Source organism: Dermacentor andersoni, chromosome 9 (genome assembly GCF_023375885.2).
Source record: "Dermacentor andersoni chromosome 9, qqDerAnde1_hic_scaffold, whole genome shotgun sequence".
NCBI classification, from domain to species: domain Eukaryota; kingdom Metazoa; phylum Arthropoda; class Arachnida; order Ixodida; family Ixodidae; genus Dermacentor; species Dermacentor andersoni.
Window position 1 is genome coordinate 35530367 of NC_092822.1, and position 19217 is coordinate 35549583.

General features: G+C 41.5%; 1 protein-coding gene across 1 annotated transcript in view; it reads left to right on the top strand.

The window, feature by feature from the left end:
* Positions 1-19217, top strand: part of LOC126527592 (protein FAM91A1) — a 34161-nt gene that overhangs the window by 3283 nt on the left and 11661 nt on the right. Inside the window, exons 4-16 of the mRNA XM_050175382.3 lie at positions 1214-1271; positions 2732-2799; positions 5262-5384; positions 6006-6096; positions 6224-6286; positions 7952-8058; positions 9017-9055; positions 10987-11090; positions 11906-12027; positions 13716-13816; positions 13928-14014; positions 14724-14959; positions 16572-16659. Coding sequence (XP_050031339.3) covers positions 1214-1271; positions 2732-2799; positions 5262-5384; positions 6006-6096; positions 6224-6286; positions 7952-8058; positions 9017-9055; positions 10987-11090; positions 11906-12027; positions 13716-13816; positions 13928-14014; positions 14724-14959; positions 16572-16659 — 1287 coding nt within the window. The remainder of the gene's footprint in view (positions 1-1213; positions 1272-2731; positions 2800-5261; positions 5385-6005; positions 6097-6223; positions 6287-7951; positions 8059-9016; positions 9056-10986; positions 11091-11905; positions 12028-13715; positions 13817-13927; positions 14015-14723; positions 14960-16571; positions 16660-19217) is intronic.

Here is a 19217-nt window from a genome sequence, read left to right on the forward strand (position 1 = left end):
TCCGCCACTTGGTCGCACCACACCTACCAACTGTAATAAAAGGACAGCGTAAAAGGGTTAGATTTAGATAGTGCAGATGTAGAGCAATATCTCTGCAAAATTTTACATTGGAGATATGATTGAATGCATCACAGAAGCCAAAACTGAAACTGAAAAAAAAGAAAGAAAAAAGAAAGCTGCCATTACTACTCTTTAAAAACGACACACAGTGTATAGTCAGTGACAACCTAAGAATTGCAAGGTTCAGACTTGAACACAACTTGCATGGATGCGCCAGCCAATTATAGGTTGGCTTATTTGCCTGACATTATTTTTCTCCCTGCAGATTGGTTGTTGTGTCACTAGTTTCAGAGTGAAACCGAGACATTTAGGGCAAATTTGATGGGTAATTTTGACATCACTGCTCAGCTAACACTTTAGCTTGAAACAGCAAGTTTTTATTTTCCAATTAGCCCAGCATTTACATAAGCAGAGCAAAGTGAGTGGACTCCAGCAGGCTTGGCCCTCTTTCAGAGGTGAAGGGCAGGCGCAATGTGTTTTTGTGGGTGGAGCTTGCTTGTAATTCTTAGATTGTGACCGACTACAGAATGTTGAGGAGCAGCGTCGCTTCTCGGCATGATTTCTGGGTTGATGCAGTGCTAGAGGTGCGCTGAAAATCTTGGAACTGCAGGGATTTATTCATTGTCTGCTAACCACCAGGTGTTTGTGTTGTCTGCTGAGGTGCTATCAGAGGACATGCTAAAATTGGTCCATTACGAGCTGTGCAGCTTTTTCAAGACTGCTTGAATAGTGCCTGCTCATTTGTAACCGATTTAGCTATTGATGTGAGTTTTCGTTGCAGTTGGCTTTTAATTGTTTACTGGTAACGAAGGATTTGATTGCATTCTGAAAGAACCAGAGCATGAATTGAACAAGTTTCGAGAACTTGTCCCATGTCAAAGTGTCCCAAGTACGAGAAAATACCTGGAAATCTGTGACATCACAATGCTACATTGGGGCCCATGTTTCTGTGAAAAATTCTAAAAAGCAAAGTTTAGCCTTCATTTTGCTCCAGTAGCATTCGGACTTTTTTGAAATATGAATGAAATACTAGCAAATGAAAAATAGAATGTTGAAAGCTTACTTTTAAACTGATTTATTTTTTGCTCTTTAGTTTCTCTGTAGGCTTGTTCTTTCAATGCCTCATTCTTCGTTTGGATTTCACATGTTGCAGGACCTCATGGAGCAGGAACGAAGCTACGATTCGTTGCCTAATTTCACTGCTGCTGACTGTGAGTGGTCGCATCGCTCCTCATTTTCTTTGTTCGTGCCAGTCAGAGTCACCCTGGGGAACGTCATTACCACATGGGGAGAAATAAAGCGATGCTGTCATCATCTTCATCTCATTACCTTCGAGTGCGATTCGAATACCACAAGATTTGCAAGGAAATCTAGGATGTAGCATCAACGTGCCCACGTACCACACCATGTTGCATCTTTATCTCTCTTTTCTGTTTCCTTCAGAATATGCATGTCCCACTTCGACACCTGAGGTACAGGAACCCTAAATGTTGCTTGGTTTGTGTCATTCTTTTCTGTGCATGCAACTTTCATCGCAATTCTTCCCTCATCAAGCATTGCACATTGCCTTCGTCCTTGTGACATTTCTGTGTGTATGCCCCACACTGAATCCACCCAATTTGGAGTTTGTATTTTTCGGCATAGCTTGTGAGCAGCGACGTACTACATAAACATATAAATTGCACAACAATGAGGTTGTGACCTTTGTGGTGGATAAATGTAAACATTAAAGAAATTGTGTGACAATAAGGTTGTGACCTCTGTGGTGGAGAAATGTAAACATTCCATGAGATTACACGTGTCACCGCGTGAAAGTAAACAAATTTGTGCGCTTCGCTGTTAGTTTTAAAGCATTTATTTAACTGCTTTACTAAAGCTTTGCTTCACATAGATTCCAACATGTGAGCTCCCGTCTCAAGCTGTACTATCTCTGCTGCCTGCTCTTTGCCATAGATGGCACCCAGATTGGGGTTTTTGCCACCTTGTAGGTATGACAGGTATTTTGCATCACAATGAAGATGACGACAAGGACTGAGTGGCCACCCTTTGCTTATGCTGACCTTGGCCCTAGCTAAAGTGTTATGTCCTCCTGCCAGTTTTTTTTTTAATTTCCCTGTAATAATATGGTTAGGTTAGTTTGTGGGAATATTGCATTTCCTTCCTCTTAGAATTCATCTTCTTAAAGAGCCTTGATTGGCAGATTACTCTTTTGAAATGCTCTACATTCAAGTGAAAATGTTGTTTGTCTATTAGAAGAGCTGCAATACAAGCCAGAATTCTCCCTTTCAACTTTGTGCCTGAACCATATGGGAACCATTACATACTGGTGAAGCTGCAGATCTCATAGTATTTGTGCTTTTGAGGTCAGTTTAACACTGACACAGTTGTATATATTTCATAGGTTGAATCTGTACTAAATGTTTAATGCAATGTGATTTTTCTAAGTTTGCTTTTATGGGGGTCTCAAGCAGACATTTCCTTCTCCAAGACATCATGAGGCGGTGTCTGTAATAATATTAAGGTGGCGCTCACACTTGGTTAAGTAATTAAGTTACTGTTTGCAATTTTAGTAACTTGTGCTGCACTCTAACTCAGTTCAACATATTCAATTAGTGTCCCTTTAAGCATTGCTCACAGCCACACAGCTCAAGTATACCGGTTGTCATTACAGGTTTGAGATTGCTTGGCATAGGCCGGAACCAATACATCGACCTGATGAACCGCTGCAGGTCTTCAAAGGTGAGCCCCTGTTATCCCTGTTGCTCAACTTGAAGTCTGTTTGGTTGTCATTGGCTCCGTACTGACAGTATTGGGTAAAGACCAAGCTAACGTTATCACAGCTCGGTTAACAGAGTTATGTATGATACATGTTTGCAGACAGTAAAATGAAGCGGGAAATTTTAACAATTACTCCATGTTTATTTCTCTTGGCCATCGGCAACCATTGCAGTGACCCCGTATTCACCATTGCACCTCGGTTTTAAGCCTCTCTTTTCTTTAGCGAAGTACTATTGCTTATAATCCACTTCCTGCCTGATGACATTGGTCCAATGAGGATTTGCTGTAATTATTACATGAAAAGTTGCAGATGTACACATATTTATCAACTAACAAGTGGAATGGCATGACCATCAGCTATAGTACACCGCTTGCGCCGATGACCAAAATGTAGTACGCCACACAGTGGAAGTGCAAAGGCACACATACACAATTTGATGTAACCTGACATCCGCAAGTTGTAGTTGTAATATATAAAGTAGTCGTTGCATAAGAATTGTCGCAGATAAAAAAGAAAAGCAACTGCACTACGAAATACGCAGAATGAGACTTCTACAGCAGCACTACTTACGTAGCTCCTGCATGGTTGGCTGCTAAGTATGAAATGGAGTACTGTAGTGGCCTTGGTCAGATGCAGAGAGGACTACTTGGTTGTGAAATTTTAGCTCAGAAAAAGCCAAAGGGCATTAGTTGAAGCACTGTGTTATTGCTTGAATGGATAGGAGTTGAGAAGGAGGTTGGAGTTGAGGTATGAATGTGCGTACAGAGACGAATGAGTTGATTCATGTCCAGTGTTTCTAATCTACACCAGGAATGCAAGCGTAATGTGTGCACTCGTACTGTGTGTATGTGTGTACATGCATACGTGTAAAGTATGTACGAGTATACTATGGTATGAATGCGTCATTTCAAGTCACCACTATCATTTAAAGTACCATGCCTGACAAACATATGCACTATGCAATAAGGAATGTTTCTCTGTATATCTCACACATGTCCAGTGTGAACCAGGTAAACGTGTACATTTCTAGACTGGTTTACTGCTACTTATGTGCGTTTTGTTCTAGCACTTCTGGTACAAATGAATGTTAGTTTACTGAACATTTCTTCTTGTACTTTCTTTAGTTCCTCAATAGGGTACTTAAGTTGTCACGTGTAAGTGTTTACTTTTTTAAACTAGCTTTTCTATGCATCACTTATTAGTGCCTGAAAGCGTATTAACGTGTGCAGCCTGTTGAAGGCGATAACTTCTAAAAGAAATCCATTTTGCACAAATTTTTGGTTTCACCAGAGAAAAGCGTATGAAGATAGCTGATCACCAGCATCCTAGTTTATGTCCGTTACAGGACAAAGGCCTCTCCCAGTGATCTCCAATGACCCCTGTCTTTTGCCAGCTGACCCCTGTCTTATGCCTACAAATTTTATCATTTTATCATGCCACCTAACGCTCGCCCATCCTCGACTGTGTTTTGCTTCCCTTGTAATCTGTTTTGGTATTCTAATAGACCGTCGGTTGTCTCAGCTCTATGCATGTCTACATTTCCCAGCTCTGTTTTTTTTTTTTTTCCTTTGAATCTCGGCTAACTTGTGAGGAAAACTTGCAGAAGGTTCTTATACAATTAGGAGCACCAAGAGTTTTGTATTGGAACGGTAAAAAACCTGAGAATCCCAGCTCTGCAGTTATTCAAGTTGTACCACACAAAGTCAACACTTATATGTTTGTATGCAGTCCGACAGATGTATTACAGAAGGAAGACGAAAAAGAAAAAGAAACAGACAAATGCTGCAGGTTCCAGAAAAAAAGCATTCATTTTGTGCTTAAGTTTGCATTTGCTGTAATGCTGTTGAAATGTGACATTGGCCAAGAGCATAGACACAGATGGCTTTGTACAAGATTGGTGCTAAAAGCTGTCGCAAGTTTTTGACTGGCTCTCTCTACAATTTCCAGTCTTACCTTGTTGGCCAGGACTGAGATTGTAGTATTCGCCGCAGTCATTCTCAGAATGTTTATATGACCGCATTGTGTGGAGTATTGAAGTTTGCTTCTTAGTCATCCATGTGCATGGAAGACAGTGCTAACACTAGTATCTCTTACTATAATAAGTGAGAAAAACGGCAGGTGGGAGGTGACCGAAAAGCTATATTTTTTGTTTATTGCAACCACACAAAGCCAGCAGACAACAAAACCAGAGAAAACACTGGGGAAATTGTGGATTTGTCTTAATTGAAGTGTAGAAACAATAAGGAAAAGAGACAAGAAAGTGGACAAAAGGACAGCCTTGCCACAAGTGGGAGCTGAATCTACCATGGTTGTGGGTTCGGATCCTACTGGGAAGCAAAGCTGTCCTTCCTTCCACTGTCGTTGCTTTTGTTGTTGCTCTGATCTGAGGCAATGCTTCTCTCTGTTTCTTCTTTCGAGGTAGAAATTCTTTACGGTGAGACGGAAGTCGGTGCGAGACCTCCTGCCGACAAAACCAGTGCCAGACATTCCCATCGAGCCTTGGTGGTACATCAATGTCGGCTACGTCACGGAGGATGACATCAAGGTTGGCGTCAGGGTCCCTTGCACACGTGACATTTATTTTAGACATCTTTAAAACAGCAAGTTCGTGCTAAATTTTCAATTCCTGGAATGGAGATCATGTAGCTCGATGTCTTTTTCTCTCTCTCTCTGTGTGCAAGAAGTGGTACCATAAACAACCTCAAAGATGAATTATATTAGGCCTGTTCATTGATAAGCCAAACAGTCCGTCAACCTTGGCTTGATTCTCTATGACTTCTATTCATTTCAGTCAAGTTTGACTTCTGATATGACAAACAGACAATCTTCAAGGTCCATTTCCTGTTTCTCCTGACGTAACTGGCTTCAGAAATGAATTAATCAGCAGGCTAGAAGAAGACAAAGACAAGAGATTGTGCATGATGCAAGTTGATTATGTCAAGCATGAATTATATGGACAGTAAGTGAGCTAGGGAACTGAGGTAATCCTGAACTTGCAAATGGTCAGAGATTATGAGCACTCGGCCGAGTTTGAAATTTGTGTCTTCATCTTAAATACTCACCAGGCTGTTCTAGGTTAATTAAATGATGTGCGCAGGTCTGTTCCTTAATGAACGCTTTGTTTTATTTGTCAATCACTTTGCTTTGTTCAACTCTTCAACTGCAGGTCGTCTCGACAGGTGAGAAGACCGTGATCGACAAAGTAATCGATGATGGACCACAGAGGGCTGGGACACTGAAAGCGGATGATGTGAGAAGTGTGTGCCTTTTGAGTCTACTTTTGAAATGTATTTACTGCTTTCTTTATATATACTATGTCATTCACTTTGCCATGAGAACATGTCTCGCACATGTTTGTTCACTTTTCTGACACTTTTCTTTCAGGCCTCTACCTGAAGGGGTTGGTATACATTGACGTTCCCCTCCATGACCATGACTGTGTCTCAGGTGAGTCGGGCATTATTTCACGCAACACAGTCTAAAAGAAGGTTATGAAAATTTTTTTCGTGTTCTAAATGGATGGCCATAAAAATGGAAATCCGACATTGGGGCGGCACCATATTTTCTCGAATTGAAGCACACTGTCGTTCTTGAGCCCACGATGACCAATGTAAGTGAGTGTGCTTGCATTATAAGCAAAGAAAATGTTACAGAGTCCAAGGCAGAGATGTTATCTTTGCGTTAGAGAAGCTATAAATCAAACTGCGCAAGTCATTTCGAATTCAAGGAGGATTGTGGTCGTCTACTGCATCAGCACTTTCATTTGTAACCGGTTGCTTGGCTCTTGGCTTGATCTGGATTGCTGTACAGCACCGCTTGAGCTGTTTGCTCTTCATATTTGGTAACCCGTAATAAATTCTCCGGTGTGATGGCTTTGTGGTGACGGTGGGCTGCTTCTAAACATGAGGCCATAAGTTCAATTGCCAGCCACCACGGCCAGATGTTGACGGGATCGGAATGCAGAAACACTCATGTGCTTACATTTTTAATCATGTTAAAAGTACCCTAGGGAGTCGAACTTAACCCCATAAAACTCAAGTACTGTTCCACTTTAACAAAAATGAGAACTTGTTCATTTCTTGCCGTGGAGAATACGTTCATACGTAAAAATAAATGAAATGTAATTTGAGAAATAACAATTACTATGCCAATTAACTGACCACTAATGTTTGCTGAACTATCCCTAATCGAAGTCTTGCTCAAGCTTATGAAGAGTGGCATGACGAGCTTTGTGTTACGTTTATTGTGCTTAAATTTTCAGGTATCAAACTTGGCATATCACAAACTAGTCATTGGGCTTTGTGGGGGTTATAATAAAAGGCACTCCGGAGCGGTGTCCCTTGTAGCCTACTATATGTAGCTTTAAGCCCAATCACTCAACCAATCATAAAAATTGCCCTCAGGTCCACTGAACTGGTTTGTAACATGCATTGCATTTAAAGAGAACTCATGCGATGCGAAATTGGCTCAAATGTTTGCAACTGGTGTTTTGAGAACATGGAGTGCGTGTTTAAGTTAGAGAGAACGTAGTACATGTATTTACTTGTGTAAGATTGATGTCACGAAGTCACAGGCGTGCAATTAGTCATTTGCTGTATATTTATAGTGTTATAGGCTGTCACTCGAGCACCCAGTGATTCAAGCTCTCAATTATGGCTTTCTGAAAAGAAAGGAAAAGGAAGCCCACTTGTATGACCATTGCATGTGACAACATGCAACAGCTTTCAAACCTTTTTAATGAAGCGACTCAGCAATGTTATCACCAAAAAGCAAATTTGTACAATCACTTTGCTTTGCGTGTTCAATCACCGCCCCTTTCACTGCTGCTGTTCGGTTAAGCGGGGGAAATGGCTTCACAGCAATATGCGGGTACGTGAATTTTGCTTTAGATGTGGCTTCACGACAAACGAAATTTTTTTGTTTAGATGTAGCTTCACGGTGACATTCGTTCAATTGTGTTGAAGCAACATTTAAAAAAAATTTCATGATGACACTGGTATTTTGTACTCTTAAATCTACAGTGTGGATTTTGCATATGAAAAGACATTATTTCTGTACTTCCTCATTTTACTGGTGGCTCTCTTCAGTTCTTTTTTTTTTTTCAATTTTCAGTGCCTCCTCTGGAAGGTTTTGTGATGAACAGAGTACTTGGAGATTATTTTGAGACGTTGCTGTACAAAATATTTGTTTCTATAGATGGGAACACCCCACTTTCAGAGGTGAGTTCGAACTTTGTGACGCTAGCTGGTTGAATTTCTTTATTGTTCTGCTCTCGACCTCTCTCTTTTGCTGCCTGGTAAATAGCTTGTTTAAATGTGTAATTTTGACAGTTTTTTGACGCAGTAATTGCAACTTCTTTTGGCTCAGTGTGTCCATCTGTGTGCCATTCTAAAACATATTGCTGTCATGTGTTCATGCCAGCAGTGATATAAAATTACAGTGTCTTGAAGAAAAGCTATATCATTCAAATTGAGAGTATTTCACTCACCACAGTGAAATTATAATTTTTGTAGTTGACATTGTGACTGAGTATTTTTATTCTTGTTGTAGCATGCAAAATAGTTGGTTTTGTTTCTGTACATAAAATTATGTTTCCTGTCTTGGCTTTGAGCCCATATTGATGGACCTCCGAAAACTCATTGAAAAATTCAAACCTTAAAATCTATTTTGCTCTTGCCTGCTTTCAATGGTGCTGCAGACGCTAAAAAAATGCGATAACAGTAAAATTTCAACTGATAGTATTAGCTCCCACCTGAAGACAATATATGGTTAAGGCTTTGAAAAAAAAGAAAGTAACTTGGACTCTGGTTCGAAAGTGAAAGTGCTGCTGTTGAATTAGTCTACATGATATGTGATTTTGTGGTCTCCTTCACTCTTTGTACAGTGCAGTCCACTATTAAAGAGAGCACCTAAGCAGCAACAAAGCAAATATAACTGGAACACTTCTTTGCCTTTACCAAAAAGAAGTGGCTGATGTTGTCGATTGGACACAGATCTAAGCATAATATATTTGTATATTGGCCTTTATGCTGTATCCCAGCAAAAATCAATGGCAGAATATTAACTGCATGTTCCCTTCACTACTAGACTGTACATGTTATGTACAGTCATGCTTTTGCTTGAAAATGAAGGTTACTTGTGAAGTAGCGCGATTGACACCTGTCCTTTTCCTCCTAGCTTGCTAGTGTGTTGAGGATCGACGTTCAACTTGTAAAGGTCAGTGCTTGCATTGTTCTCACATTGCTTGATAGTAAACAGCTTATTCTTGATCAAGTTGTGCGTCACATACAGTGTGGACTTCAACTCCTTAATAAAACCATGAATAGCTGTAACTGTTGTCTATAACTTTGGCTACAGTAAAGAAAGAAAGACATTTTACTTTCATTGCGTACATAAGCCTCAATTCATGCCCTCAAGAAGATTATAGTTGTTTAAATAAATGAATTACTGTTAAATATAAGCACATTGCATGAAAGAAAAAAATGAGATTAAATACATACAGCATGTCGCATCTGTAGGAAAGCTCAGTACAAGTGGCTTGCCTCGGCATAGTCGCCAGTTTTTCTTGTGTTGATATTTTACGCAGAAGTTGCCATAGTTACTCAGTTCTAACGCATCTTTGATCATAATGTGCACCCACTTTTTTCGCAGCTAGAAATGGAAAGCGCAACATTGTAATGTGCACTTCGATTCTCATACTTGGAGAAATGTGAAATTCAATACCCTTGACTGTTCTTATCAGATTTTCATGGTCAGAGAGGGATGTAGTGACTTGATCTCACGAGGAAAAAGAAAATTGATTCCATCTGTGCCACGGTCAACCGAGTGTAACTGCCAGCTATAGGTGTCGTTAAGTGGTGACTAACTTTCGGCACTCGCAGGAGCTTCCGTTAACAGCAGTATTGCAAAGCATGGCCTTCAAGATTGTGAGGAGGGATTTTAGATGGGGGGAAGGGGAGGGGGGATTTGGACACACCTATTGCAGTATTGGCTTCATATTTGATTCAACCTGCATGTCATATTTTAGTTAACTTTTTTCTGGAAGAAGGGTACACGTTAGAATTGAATAAATGCAGTAGATCTCACTGTAGTTTTGTTTAATACCATTCTCAGATGCAGTGATTGCCTGTTCCTTTGAAAATAAATTTTTGGCGTCTGCACTATAAGTTATTGTCGTCTGCTGCGATGCCCAATGAAAAGTCAATTCTTTCGATGAGAGGTAAGGCAGCACTGTCTGTTTTAAGAGGGGGCAAATGTCCTTTGACGAGACCGTTGGATAGTGCTGCTCTCCAGGCAACAGATGGCACCACTTGTTCTGCTGAAAAAGAAAATGGCATTTTTGCATTATTGTGGACATTCTGTGCTTGTGTATTGCATAGAAACATACAAGTACTGTGTCCATGTGTGATATTAACTTAAATGCACTGCATAATCTAAATGCTGAGAAAATTTTTTAAATAAACAAAGCAGGGATTCAGCGAGAAGATGCATTTAAACAGCTTAGTTACAAGTGGAAGATGCTGCACGTATACTATAACAAATTGGTGGAAGTTGCCAGAAAGTACTGTCAAAATGCTGAGCGATTCAAACGTAAAAAAAAAAACTCAATGATTCGAGGAATATATAGATAGTAGCTTGGTGTGGTTTTCACAGAAATGCATAGAAGTACAAGCCTTTATTGTAATAATAACAATCTTATTTCCAGACTAGCTGCATTTGCCACAGAAAGTTTTCACTTCAGCTGTGTCAGTAGTTTGTACAGCGGTGCATACAACTACACCAGTTGGCAACTCATGTTATTATTCGGACAATGAAAACTTTTGCTAATTAGGAAGAATATCATGTATTCATGTGCGTTTTTTGTGAAAACAGCATAGTGACATCGTCTATACTTTGCAAGTTATGCAATTTTGACTTTCTGTCGCTTTAGGGTCATCCAGTAGATGTGTGATGCAAGGGGCTTGTTTTTCAGTTTCCATAAATGGTTGGTTACAGATTATGAAAATTACTTATGTGCTGCAACATTGTATTCCCCGAATATAGCATACAATTATTTGCTTGCAGTTTTCTTTTTTTCCATACGTGTAGGCTGTTTCTTTGTTTTTTTAATGAATAAACTGTTCGTTGTTTGTTGCTGCGCTTTCCAGAATGCTGTATCTATGTACTGTCGGCTCGGTTTTGCACAAAAGAAAAATAAGGACATGTCGGGATTGGATCCTTCCTGGTTGACACAGAACTGCAAGGCTGTCAAGTGAGCATGCACTCCTTCTTTCCTTATTAGTTTGGCCCCTGAAAGTGGGCTTCTGTGACATATTCATAACACAGGGAGAGCACTTCTCTGCGGGCACTGGAAATTTAGACAGCTGCACGAGCGCAGAAACAGACCAGCACAAGCGCTGAAATGTTACAGTGGTCAACCATCTGGCCCACCAGTGGAGTTTCAGCTCGTCCGTAAACTTTTTACTGTTTGTGGAACGCCGGGTTACCCGAGAAGTGTAGGGCAGCATCAGTGCTGGTAGCGACATCTGGTGAACATACGAAGCTAATACTGCCTTGACCCATCACATTATACTTGAGTGCTGGTGTAAAGTGTTGCTAGCAACATAATCGTTAACATGCAGTCCTTTTATGATTTTCCTTCAGCAAGAGCGCTCGGACAACACGAAAATGTTTGAAACACATTGTAGTTGGACAAAGCATCACAGATGTCGCTACTAGCCTTACTACTGCCGTCTACGGCTCTGCTAACCTGGTCAATTGTCAACGCTATGAAGTTTAGAGACAAGCTGAAACTCTCTAATATCTTCTTAGCGAGAAATATATGTACTTACGAAAACTTGTTGATAAAGCAGTTAGTCTTTCTTGGATCAATTTTTATGGATCATCTGTTGGATGGATCAGTGACGGATGGTCGGTTAACATGTTAGCTGTTTATCCTCTCTTGGCCTGTCCTTTGTCTCTTTAAGTTTCAACACTGATGCATTCCGAATTTACGTTTGAGTTTGTAGCAGCACTTTCGCCACTGCCGGGTGAGCTTAATTTAGCACATATCGATATTCTGATCAGGTCCAGCAGCCTGGAGGTTCAGGAGTTCATGTCAGTGTTGCACACGGAAGTGGAGAAAGAAGGCCGGCTCGTCGGTGGAGAGTCGGCACCCGCCCTGGATTCCACCAGCCTGGACGAATCGGGTACTGCGGAGGAATTTGCTCTGTTGTTTCAGACCACATTTTGTGTAGCATTTTCTTTACTGCTGTCGTCGTTGTAGTTTTGTTGTGCTGTCTTCAATTTGGCAATGGTCGTACCAAGAACTCAGTCCTGCATCTGCAGCTCTTTTACTGTTGTCCAAGGATTTGTGAATGTTCAAAATTCCAAATATGAATCAAACAGTCCCTGCTATTCGATACTTATTCGATTCATGAATTCGCTATTTGAAGTTGTTGAATAATTGTTTCTTTCGAATATATAAACGATAAAAATAGCTATTGCAGTCTAAAAGCAGACAGAACAATGGATGTGATGACAGTTTAAAATAATTTTGCTGCCGGGTATCTGTGGTTATTGTGCAGAGGCACCAGTTTATGAGTGAACATGCCTTTGTAGTATTTTTTTCTCCTTAGAACACACATTAAGAATGAAAGTTGCATCTATGTTAACATCTGTGCGGCACAATATAGTGGCATCACTTTGCCTAACCAAATGGCAGGCAGGAATTGATAGTATCGCTTAGTTTTGCGACCATCTATGAATGGGGACCTTGCAATAATCTCATCTTGCAGAATTCAGCCTTCTTGGTCCACATAAAAGTCAGGCTATACTTTGATGAGCCTTCTTTCTTGGTGAAGATAAACGTGATTCTTGTGAGTAGATTTCTAGTGCATACAAGAGTACGACCAGAGGTGTTCTTTGGAGCAGGTGCTGCGAAGTTTCTATTGCTGGCACTCTGGAAACTGTGACCAAACAGCTCGACTGTCACATCACTCAGCAAAGTTTAAAAAGGGATGTTCACATACCGACATAGCAGTGTGCTGCTCAAAGCCCCCAACTCCTATGGGCAGCATTCTATCTCAATCACTTTCAGGGATGCTTTCAGCTTTGTGTAGTGTAACGTCCCAAATGATGTCTCACTCGGAAGATGAGTATTCTCTCAGTGCTCTCAACAGTTATGCGAGATAAAAACGACAATGATGGGAGGTGTTTCGTTTCTTCATTCGTCACACCCACTTACTGTCACACCCACTTGCAGTATTCTATTTCAGTCACTTTCAGGGATGCTTTCAGCTTTGTGTGACATAATGTTGCAAATGACATTTCACTGTGAAGATAAGTATTCTCTCAGTGCGCTTAACAGTTGTGTGAGATATAAAAAAAAACTCCGATAGCAGGTTTTGTTTCATTCGTCACTTCCACTTACCGTCGCACACACTTACTGTCACACCCATTTTATGTCACATGTCATGCCATTGCTGGCTTAGCCAGTCAATGCGCATTGTAAGTGATTGAGAATGCATACCCTTGCCTGCTAGATGACTGGCTATTCAAAATTTAAAACACTGCTTGAAGAAATGCATTCCTTTGGTTTGTGCCCTTCTCTAACAATTTTGTTGCCACTTTTAAGTTTGGGTTGATACTTGGGTATTGCATTTGGGTATTGTACATGGCTCAACGAAAAGTTTAGCTGCATTATCGAAGTCCAGTTCTAAAGCTTGCTCAATCTGAAGCCAGCAAGTTAATTGCTGCTCATGAGCAGAACTCCAAAAAAGCATGTGTGCTTAGAAATAAGATCTGTTTTTGACTGTGGCATGCCTTTTTCATCGAAGCAGCTAGTGAGTCTCAAGAACATGCACAACCTCGTTTTCTCTTTATTCTTGTTTGTTAGCACCAACAGATTTGTCCGCAACGGGAAACCGTGTGAAACGGATAGGCTTCCTTTTCGACTCCAACCTGACCGCCTTCCTGATGATGGGCAACTTGTCCCTGGTAAGCCTCCTTCAAGTCTAGAAGGGGGGCTGCATCATTGATCAGTTAACACGTTGCAGGAATTACAGCAGTTCTTTATTTCTGCTTTTGCCATCCTTCATGGTACAACAGGGTCTGAAGAGTCATGCTGTGACCATGTTTGAAGTGGGTAAACTCTCGGACGAGTCGCTGGACAGCTTCCTCGTGGAGCTAAAGAAAGTGAGCCTGCTTTCATTTCTCCACATTCTGTACTGTCTTACCTATGCACTATCAGCTCATCACAAACAAATTAATTTGTTGATTGTTTCACTTCCTGTATCATTTTACAATGCATTTTACACATGTTTGAATGTCTGCCAGCTTGTGAAACCTAAAATTAGTTAAAAATCCTGTGGACACAACACTGAAAGGGTGGAGGAGGAGCTAGCACGCATCTTTCTTTTAGGTTTTACTTTATACATACACCTTTTGTGGGACGCATACGTAACATACCCTTGAAGGTCTTTTGATGGTGAAATTACACCAGAGGGGTACCTCTGGGACAAGTTCCTGCTGCAGGCAAAATCAACAGTGAAGTGGTTGAAACAGCCACTGCAATATAAAGAGAATGTGTCACCTGTCAGTGTCTTCCATTCCAAGTTTTTTACAGCATGTATGCTGCGTATAAAGGAAAATCAAGTGCATACATACCCGACAAAAGGTGTGTGCTTAGGGAAAGCTTTTTTAAAAATTGTGTGCTAACCCCTGCTTTTTTTATTTTCTATAGTCATGTCCACGAGGTTTTTACAAATTTTGATGCTCATAGGTTGGCAGGTATGCAACAAAGACTCCATGTTAGCTATAGCGTGGGCCTCTGAGGAAAGGTTCGTTAAACGCTCTGTCACGGTGCCCTGCCGTTTCAAACCTCCTCTGTGCGTTTGTCGGTCAGGTAGGAGAGGCAGGGGAAGGAGAGGCTCAACGGTACTTTGACCACGCGCTGACCCTGCAAGACACCGTTTGCTTCTTGCGCCACAACGCCGCCATCGTACCGGAAAGCGAGACCCAACCGGCCGAGGAGTCGTCGTCGACAACTGGTTTTGGCCTGGGTCTTGACCTGGTGCGCTGCGAGAGCCTGCAGAACCTGGACCAGGACACCTGCGCACGGCTGCTCAACAAAAACTACGCGTGAGTTGGGCTGTTGCTTTGTGTTGCAACCAATGGACAGCTTTGGCTGTGTCACACAGCTCACAGTCCACTCCTGTCATATCTCATGCACCGAGTCGCTGCAGAGAGCTGTGTTGATTTTGTGTTTTCGATAAGTGCAATGTAGCCTGTCTCCCACTGACACGAGCAATGCAGTCAGCCTGTCTGCAAATATGACAGAAAGCCAAGTAGACGCAGCTTGGCTACTATTCTGGGCACTGTTGAATTTAGAGTTGTGACATTCTGTCATCTCTGCATCTTGAGCCATTCAGAGTGGGCCGAGCTGCCCTGTAAACCAGTGAAAGCTGACGAGTTGGCAAGTTTGACAACATGGCGGAATTTGATGGTGCCGAGAATAACACCGTGTCATGGTCCGCTCGGTCACTTCAACAGTGCATCAAGGGCAGCGTTCTGTGTCTTCCACTTCCAGCTTGTTGTGCGCACACACAATAGTGTTCCCACTGAGAGGCTGTGTGGAAGATGCACTGGTCTGAGCTGAGCGGACCATAAACGTTCAGCTAAAGCTCTGTGATGAACAGTCAGGAAATGTGGAGAAGGAGGATATTGTCCCCTGTGTAGTGACAGTGAGGAGGGACAAATCAGCACCACATGGAGCGGATTAAAGAACCAAACTCGTTACTGTACGAACTTGTGCCCAAAAAGAAAAGGAGCGCTAGAGTCACCGTGATAGTGGTGGGAACAGTCAGCAGTCTAAACTGAACTCATGGGTCATGTACGTTCGGTGTTTATATACAGGCATCACCATGTCACTGTGTATTCCAGACCAATCATTGGTGCTTGCATAGATTTAATGCTGTACGACACTATTCTCATCTCACGTGTAATCTTGTTAGACCTTGCCTTTGAGCAACATGAGCAACAACGTTGACAAAAGTTTTGTCAAGCACGTCTAGTGCCAAGTTGACAAGTGCAACTTGATAACAGTTATAAACCCAGTGAAAGTAGTCACTGGCAAAAAGTGAAACATTATATGTGTGGTGGGTTTGAACAGATGTCAAGTTGTGAAACAATCGGTAGGGACCCTTTAACAAATTTGTTGGGTCCCAAAAGCGCATATTTTGCCATTGTATATGTTAATTACGTTAAATAAACTTTCAAACTTTCAAAGGGGTCAGACAAAAGGCAGCACTGTGTGGGGTCAAACGGTGGGAGATGTTCAAGAGTGCTCCAAAATCGGGAGCCATTATTTTCACATAGTGGCCATTTTCCCTCAAGTTGCTAGTAAATTTTTATCACCGAAAAACACGTGCAAATAAAGTTTGTACTATTAGTGTTTTTCTCCGTTTTTTCTTAATTGTTCGAAAGGCTCCAACATATCCGTGCACTAAGCAAGGACTCCACTCAGTTGAAACTGTGGTGCGAAATTCTAGTAAAAAAGTGCATTCGGGAAATGAAGGTACCTTCGTGTTACAGTGCCATAGGATGCGAAAAAAAAAAAAAGATGATGCAAGACCAGTAGGCTTACAGAAAAGCGTCACTGGACAGCTTTGCTAGACATTCTTGCAAAATTGAGATTTATCATGCCGAGGTTCAGGTGCATTTTCATCAGCTGCTCACTCCTCCATCCTTTCAGGCTGTTGGTATCAATGGCACCGCTGAGCAACGAAGTGAGGCCAGTCACCAGCTGTTCACCTCCTCACTTGGGACCTGCTGTTCCTGAGGCAAGTTCAGACATCTTTTAATGTCTTTAAAAGGGGGATAAGGGTCTTAAACTTTTTTTCTTATTTATCAGCTGATATTGATCTTTATTTTTATATATCAACTGATCTTGATAAAATTTGGCATGCTAATTTGACCTTTGTCGGTGTTGTGTCTACAGTCGAACATGAATATAATGAGCCCGAATAAAGCCAATTCTCTATATAAAACATGCGAAATTTACTGACTGATACTTGTGTAATGTAGCCCCCTAATAACAAACTGGGCATTGGCTGTATATTGAACTTGGGGCATCTGCTGTCAGTGGAATTAAGCCGAAAAAGAAAAAAAAAATGACTGGGGCTGATCAACACAACCTTACACATAGAGAACGCCATTCTCGGTGATGTTGGAAAACAGTTAAAGCTCGGGCAAAAATTAGTGCTTATTGTGTGTAGTTTTGTCTGTAATAAATTGATTTTTTCCCGCTGTTTCTTGTCCCAGCTATGGACAATAAATTCATATATAACGAATGCATCACAAAGCTTTGTTAAAAGGGCCCCTCATCAAGTCTGGCCATATTGAGCTGACAAGTGCAGAGCATACAATACGCAATAATGATCATGTCTGCACAGTATTACATCGCTAGCATCATGGAAAGATCTGAAATTTCAAGCTGAATGCCATTTGCCCTTCTCCCAGCCGCCTCGCTCCAAGCCGGAGGGTGACATACACGTGCTAGTGCGCCTACGTGCACAGGTTTGTGCTCTGACGTCACTCGTGGAGACACTTGACTTCGAGAATTATTCACGGCAACATCTGTTATTTGCGTAACGTGTTGCTTGAATAGATGAATTAAAGCTTAGGGAAATAGTAAAAAACACAAGCCGAATATCTGCTTGTTGTTTTCCTTCACACTGCAGCATGAGAGATGTGCTTTCATTTTGTCTGCTTATTTCCACGTCGTGCAGTCGCCTGCGCAGACACCGTAACTATGTCATTTTCTACCGTGTTCCAGCGCGCAATCATGCTCTATGATCTGCTTGTGTCTGCATCAGTATTCGTTTAGCACTGATTTATACCGCTAGTCAGGTGTCCTCATGCACAGCACACAAAGTCATGCACTGCGTGAAACGAAACAATCACAACAGCTCGAGTGCAATGCCGTCAGCGATAGTGTGCTGCACCGCATAAAAGCGAGGAGAAAAAAAAATGAAGGCGGGGCTCGTGATGTATGTGTTACGCGATCACCGAGCTCCGGTATAGGAGAATGCAGGGAAGGAATTTCGCTTGTGGAGGCTAGACGGGGCGAGTGGAGAGAGTGTCTCTCTTGGCAGTGGCGCTCACCTCCTGAAATCATTGGTTCGCTGCAATGAAATATCTCTATCTTGGCTATTAATGAGCCAATTTCAAAAATTTTTTTTGACAGAGTGCTCCCTAGAGGACACGTAACAACTTCCAGTGTATAATCGAAGTTTGCTATGTGGCCTGGTGAGGAGTCCTTTAAGTTCGGTATAGGCGAGTTTGGGGCATACCGAATTACGTGACATATCAAACCTTTTCTGGCGCATAGGCCCGTTGCTTATAACCTGGTTTGACTGGTATTAACTACTGAGTCGTGCACTGTTCTAGACATACACTTTCATTATCCCTTTATTTTCATTAGCGAATCTCATGTTGTTTCCTGCTCACCGTGTGAAGGACTGTTGTAAAGGATGCGTTGCCCAATATTTCGTATGGCTGTACTTCGTTTTAGCTCCATTACATGAAAAAGCAACAATAGTAAGGACAGCTGGATGAGTAAGCCAACCATCCATAGAACTAACCAACAGAGAAGTTAGAATATCTTTTGCATTCATGTGTACCCCTGTCTTATAGGCACGTGATGGTGTGAACATAGATAAGTTTTGCCTAGCATTTGGCGAAAGATTGTTGTCCTTAGCTTTTTCTTTTTCACGTTCCTGTTTTTTAGCACCAGGTGGTGTAAAAGAAAGTTTGTATATATATGCACTTTTTTTGTTCAATAAACTTTAGTTGAGAGTCAGTGCTCTGTCTCATTAATTTTTTTCATATTTATTTTTAGCTGTTTCATCATGAAAAAGTAAGCCTTCTTGCACATGAATAGGTGCTGGCTAGTCGTGAAAAGTAATTGCGGTAATGATTAGTGTGGGTGTGTGGAAATGAAAAAAATTAATCATAAGCTGTTCCAAGGTTGACATTGGTTGTAGTTGTGGGCCTTCCAGTCAGAATAGCTACACTCGGTTTTATACTTAGCAGGCAATACTGTAGTGGAAGCTATGCAGCTAGTGTGGTGATAGATATCCCTTGCCCACGCATTTTACAGCACAGTTGTGTTCACTCTGCAGGAGTTTGCATGAAGTAATCACTTCACATATTAAGACTACAACTAGTAGACGTAATTTTACATCAAATCACATACCATCTGTACACCTTTGTGGTTCCAGTATGCAACATACTACTATGTTGTGGCCCCGAGTGTAAGCAGTGTGCTACAGTTGCTGGTCTCAAAAATGTGCCAAGCCATTTGTTTGGTCGTCAGTAGTTTCATATCTGGGATGCC